At 46.8% G+C, this 6,389-nt stretch overlaps 1 protein-coding gene across 6 annotated transcripts in view; it reads right to left on the bottom strand.

Annotated features, from left to right (window-relative positions):
- Positions 1 to 6,389, bottom strand: part of HNRNPUL1 (heterogeneous nuclear ribonucleoprotein U like 1) — a 44,266-nt gene that overhangs the window by 28,464 nt on the left and 9,413 nt on the right. For all 6 annotated transcript variants that reach the window (XM_017502927.2, XM_017502923.1, XM_017502924.2 and 3 more), the window contains exons 3-5: positions 4,647 to 4,800; positions 2,831 to 2,904; positions 906 to 1,045 (exon numbers count right to left, since the gene is read on the bottom strand). In XM_017502927.2, the coding sequence (XP_017358416.1) occupies positions 906 to 1,045; positions 2,831 to 2,904; positions 4,647 to 4,800 (368 nt within the window). The remainder of the gene's footprint in view (positions 1 to 905; positions 1,046 to 2,830; positions 2,905 to 4,646; positions 4,801 to 6,389) is intronic.

Consider the following 6,389-nt stretch of genomic DNA (forward strand, 5'->3'; position numbering starts at 1 on the left):
AAAAAAAAAAAAAAAAAAAAAAAAGAAAGAAAAAGAAAAAGAGAAAGCACTGTGTAGTGTAGTTCAGTTGGCAGCGTTTCTCTATGAGAGGTACATAAAATAATGTGCAACTTACATCAGTGGTGTTGTGGTCAATAAAATATAACCCTCCGTGTCTCAGCTTCTATTTCTAAAGACTGGGCTAACAGTAACTGTTTCCAGACAGTACTGTGAGGATTAATGGAGATAATCCATGTAAAGAGCTTGGTACTGTATCTTATGCATGCAAAGAGCTCTGTACAGATCAGCTATCATCAGTAAGTTTGGATACACAAACCATATACAAGAAATTGTTGCCAAGGAAGTTTCCTTCAGGGAGTAGGATGGGGACTGAGAGGACATGAGAATAATCTGCTTGTTTTTATCCTGTACTCTTCTGTGCTGTCTAAACTTTTGTTAAACATGAGCATGTATTATTTTCATAAACATAACTTGATATGGAACTGTAGAGAGATGACAGCAGAGGCTGGCCTAAGCTGGCAGTTGTTTGCCCTGTTCTCCCTCTGGCCTCCCTTTAATAAGTGATAGCTGAGTTCATGCCTTCTAGATCACTTTTCCTCCAAACAACATTTTTTCTCAGTTCTACAACACATCACTACTACACCATTTGACTATGTAAGACCTGGGTCAAATCTCATCAAGGAAAAATCTGCTTGCTGAAGCAATGTATAGTTGGCCTGCTTTTCTGATATGATATTTAGCAATGATATAGTTCTCTTGAGTTCATCACGGTTTTGTTTGCTTGGACACAGTATTGCTCAATCCAATCTCTTTTGCAGTTGCAGCTGACCAAGGTGGCTGGTGTCAGGCTGTTACAATGGATGGACCTACTCTATGTCCCTACCCCTTCTCTTGCTCCTACTCACCTTCATCTCAAAGCACACACGGCCCCTTCTGACCCCATAGCTGGCACGTGCTCCTGACCACAGGTAGGCAAAGCCCTCAATTGTGAGTGGATAGCCACTACTCCGATCTCGGGCCACCTTGAAGTGGAGGTCGCAGTTATCTGTGAAGGAAAAGCTCACAGTTGGCTTATGTTTTAAAAGTCCCAAGAAACAAGCAGAGGGAAGTCCCCAAGTGCTGACCAGGAGTACACAAGCAAACACATCATGGGGGCAGTTTCAAAAGGAACCAGCACACCCGCAACCTCTCTCCCTTTGAGTATAAAGGATGTGGAGTACTGCAAATTGGCCTACATGACCTCAAAGAGGAACTGGGGTTCTTTATCTGATGGGATCCAAGGATAGGCTTTAGGGGGATCCTCAGAAATTGTAAACAAATGTCTTTGATAGGGAAGTGTATTTGCTAGGGAGAGGGTCCATATCCTAAGCAGTTTCAAATGAATTTTTTTATTTTTGAGACCAGGTCTCGCTCTGTCACCCAGGCTGGAGTGCAGTGGTATGATCTCAGCTCACTGCATCCTCTCATCTCTTGTACTTAAGCCGTCCTTCCACCTCAGCCTCCTGAGTGGCTAGGACTACAGGCATATGCCACCATGCCTGGCTGATTTTTATATTTTTCATAGACAAGGTTTTGCCATGTTGCCCAGGCCCAAACTAGATTTTATAATACAGAAAGGTTAATACCCACCACCATATACTCCCACCACCCCCCGTGTGTTAATTCTATCAATTTGGGAGCCAGACTTCTGTTTCCAATAGCTATCATCCAGGCATCTGACCCTGATCCACACCTGCCACCCAGACACCAATGCCCAGGTGCCCCATAGGCTCCCAATTCCTCTCATGGGCCGAGGACTCTCCTACTGTTGAGAGCCAGTAGGAGAGTCTTCTCAACCTTCAAAGAGCCAGTCATGCCTCCAAGAAAGCCTTTCCTGACCACCCTTCCCAAGAGGCGCTCTCCTTTCTCTGAAGGCTGACCACCGTGGTCTGCACATTTGCATTTCATCAGATGCTGCCTCATGAACCACTGCCACCCAACACTTCTCAAACAATGTTTAGCTCTATTCTGGGTAGATCTTGTCTTTGAGAGGTTGTGATATTAGTGATTGTATACATCTTTATCTCTTACTAAAGTATGCAGTCAGTACTTTATAAACATGAGCTCCTGTAGAAATATATCAATAAACTGTCGCTTATCCTCTGCTCTGTTGAGAAGTGCAGTGTTCTCAGACCTGATTGGGCTTCTGGGTGTCTGTAAAAATTCAGACTTAGACTCTACCACTCAGACTCTGACTTAGGAGATCTGAGTGAAAAGACCTTTATAATCATTCCTTCAAATGCTCAGGTGGCACAGTGAAGGTGAAAGCCACTTATCCAGTGGAAAGAAAACTGAACTGGAAGACAGACAGCAGGGCGGGCCACTATGTGCCTCAGAGGACATAGTGGCATTGGTTTCACCAGGAATGTGAGCAGCTGATGGAAACTGGGGAACTGGCTGTCAAAGAGTTAAGTTTCCCCAGCAGACTGAGATTCCCTTCCTGATTAGATGACCACCCCCGTGTGTACAGGGTGGTTCAGGGTTTTCCAAATTGCTCCTGTATCCACTGAGGAGTCTCACTGAAAATCCTTTGAGGTTACTACGGCAGAATTACTTCTTCCTGAAGGGAAGCTCAGAGAAGTGGACTGACTTGCCCAGGGTCCCACTACTAGAGCTGGGAGTAAGTCTTCTGTCTCCAAACCAGTACTCTTGCTCCAGAGTTAAGCCGTGTCTCACATGTGGACTAACAATACCTTTGGACGGTGCCAGGTAGGGATTCTGGTGAAAGTCAAGACACAATTTCCCCATACTGACTGTAAGGTGGAATTAGATGGGCACTCCAAAGACTTACATGTGTCAATAGCAACAAGGGTATCATCAAAGTCATCTTCATCCTCTTCAGCAGGAGGCTGAGGAGAGCGGCCCCTGTATTAGAAACAGGAGTTAAATCACACAACAACAACGGATGAGCACAAAGGAAAGAAAATGAATGTTCTGCTGTAATCTACAAATGCACTCCAGACTGCTTCCTGGATCTCAATTTCTTCCCACACAGGTGGGCAAAAGAACTCTGGAACCCTGCATCCTTGCAATGAGAGCAATGACTGTCTACTCCTAGGGTAGAGACAGGGATTGGAGAGGGCATACTCTGCTGAAGGAGGCATCAGATTCATTTAGGGAACTTTTCCACTCTTTTCTCATACCGTTAAGAGGGTGATCTACACCCTCTGCATGTTGACAGCCACTTCCACACTGATCTCTGTTACTGTTTGGAGGCTGTGGTATCCCAAAGGGTGCTGGCCAGGAAGGGGAATGTGCAAGAGCCTAGATAAACCCCAGTAATTACATCTATCCACGTACCAGGCTTCTTAAAATCCTACATCTGAAAGAATTTGAGATGACCCATTTTTTTCAGTGTCCTAAATTGTGAACGATACTCATTTTCCTACCAAAACACTAAAAAGGGGACTGTTAAAATATTGCTGGTTTCTGCTGTACAAGAATGAGGGAGAAGGGTAGAAAGGCAGAGTCTAACACTCAGGGTCCTGCCTGGACAGTCGGGTGGTCCCAGTCCACTGCATGCACAGATGGGGAGCCCATGCCCATCTGGTTGCTGACTCTCCCCGCAGCAGGCTTCCCTCTGGTGGAGGGCCCCTCTGGCCTCACCAGGCCAGGACTAACACGGATGAGCTATGCTCATCACATGCTAAGTCCACTCTAGGAAACTTTCCCTGCCAGCCCAGGATTAGAGCAAGTGTTCCTCCTCTGCTCTCCATCAGCAAGTAGCTTCTGGGCCTCTGCTCTGTGGGAGGCAGTAGAAGAAACCTATGTGAGGTAGGCTCCATGTCCTAACTTAAGTCATAGCTATGAGATCCAGGCTCTGTCTGAGAGCAGCAAGCTACTTAGAAAGTGGACTCTGCCAGATAGGAAATAGAATGTGTCAGATGACTAGTCCAGATGAATACAGTGGCCATTCCTAGTTTCCATAATTGCAAAAGACTTCAGACAGGAGCCATAGGAAGGAGGGAGGGAAGGGAAAGCCTTGGTCTGGAGGGAAAGGCTTGCCAGGGCAGGGAAATAATTAGAGCAGAGGCTGCTCCCTCTTCTGAGCTCCTGAAATTCACCTGCGTCCTTACTACTCACCTCAGAGATTGTGGCTTGTGTATGTGTCTGAGTCCCATTACTGGAACAACAGAAGGCAAAACCCACTGTCCATCTGTATGTTGCTAGTGTCCAGTCCAAGAGTAGGCACTTCATGACAACACTGTGAAGAGCTGACTAAATGAGTGGATGAATGGGAATAGAATGGGAAGAGGATGTATGTTTGGGAGCAGTCTTAGGAAATAGATCTTTCTTTCATCAAGGATATCAAGCAGCTGACTGCAGGGGCAGTAAGGCAAAAGACAGAAGAGGCAGGCTGGCCTCTCATACATGAAAGTCTAAGATATTTAGAAGTTACACTGCAGTAAGAAGGGAGGAACTGCGGGAAGGACCAAAAGTTTAGGAAAGCTGAATCTGGTAGTAAGTACAGGAAAGAATAGGAAGAAAGTGTGAAAGCAGAACCTCTACTCAGCCCCTACAAGTTAGTGCAAATGTCCCCAGCAAGCACAAGGCCATGGTTACACAGACCTGCCAGAGCAAGGGTGACTGCTGCCTCATACACCCACCTCCTATCCTCTCGGTGCTCGAAGTACCCTCGCCCCCGGTTTTCTTCATAAGGCCTCTTTCGACTCTGGAATTGCTGCCTGTCTGGCTTAAGTTGAGAAGCTTCAGGTGGGAGGAAGCTGGTTGGTGCTCCTTGCTTCATCTCTGTCTTCATTTCTATTGTCAGGACAAATTCAGATGGTCAAGACACTCACAAGCTCCCCAGCTATCACTTTTCTGGTCCCTTTTACCTTGGGAGATGTGAGCAGGATCCTCACTATAGTGATGAAGGCCTGGGCACAGGCAGCCTGCTGAGTTCAACAGAAGCCTGCTGAGCCAGCCAAGAAGGTCATACTGGAGAACAGGGCTAGGATCTGAGATGCCATGACCCTACATTCTCCAATTTCTCCTCCCAAAGAAACTCTCCACCTCAGTTCCTACAAAGCTTCTTCAGTCTGGCAAGGGAAGGGGAGAGGGTGAATTCAACAGAGTACTGTGATCCTGCAGCTAACACTACAGGCTTTAGTTACCCTGCCAACAGAGTCCAGAATTACTCTGATTAAGCCATCCCATAGGTGCAATAACCTATTCAAGTCTATCACTAACAGGAAGTCAGGATGGGATGCCGTGCTGTGGATCATGGGTATATCCTAGTCTCAGGCAGACTCCAGGAATCAGTGCCTAACTAGGAGCAAACCACAGATGCAGGCTAGCTTCATTTCTCCCACAGCATGAATCCCTGATGCTGAGGCTCATTCACATCTACTCATTTCTGCATTAAATCCCAGACCATCTTGGATCACTCCCTAGCTTAGGCATGTGGACCACATCTCTCAGAAAAGGCTCCTGGTTCTCTAGGGCAGGGATGGTGCTCAATCATCCTGAAGACAGCCTCCCTGGTTCCCAGCAATAGGTTGGGCTCACACAGGGCTCCTGATAAATGTCTGTGGATAATGGCACAGAAAATATTCTCCTGGGGCTGAAAGATCCTACAAGTCTCACAGAGCCTGACACAAATCTGCAGTTTAACCTACATTCATTAAAGTCCTGAGCCACTCACAAGAAACGGCTGGGGATTTAACTTTGTGGATGAACCAGAATGGAATCAGACAAAATCAACTAGATACACTAAGAAAAGGCACTGGGGCCACAACACAGTAAAAGCAGCACAAAACTGGGAGTCAGTATGGGCTCCATCAGTTCTCGATAGTGGGACACTGCTTCCCAAAAAGTAAGGCACATATGATAAGGAATGCTGCTTATTAACCTGAGAGGACTAGCCTGGGAGCAAGCTTCTCAGGTTCTAGCCCCAGCTCTGCCATCGGACAAGCCAATTTCCCAATCTATAAAGGAAGAGAGGCTGGGCGTGGTAGTTCACGCTTGTAATCCCAGCACTTTGGGAGGCTGAGGCAGGTGGATCATGAGGTAAGGAGATCGAGACCACCCTGGCCAATATGGTGAAACCGTCTCTACTAAAAATACAAAAAAAAATTAGCTGGGCATAGTAGCACGCGCCTGTAGTCCCAGCTACTAGAGAGGCTGAGGCAGGAGAGTCGCTTGAACCTGGGAGGCAGAGGTTGCAGTGAGCCAAGATCACGCTACTGCACTCCAGCCTGACAGAGTAAGATTCCATCTCAAAAATATAAAAATTTAAAAAATGGGGCGGGCGCAGTGGCTCAAGCCTGTAATCCCAGCACTTTGGGAAGCCGAGGCGGGTGGATCACGAGGTCAAGAGATCGAGACCATCCTGGTCAACATGGTGAAAC

Source organism: Cebus imitator, unplaced genomic scaffold (assembly GCF_001604975.1).
Source record: "Cebus imitator isolate Cc_AM_T3 unplaced genomic scaffold, Cebus_imitator-1.0 Scaffold306, whole genome shotgun sequence".
In the NCBI taxonomy this organism is placed as follows: Eukaryota; Metazoa; Chordata; class Mammalia; order Primates; family Cebidae; genus Cebus; species Cebus imitator.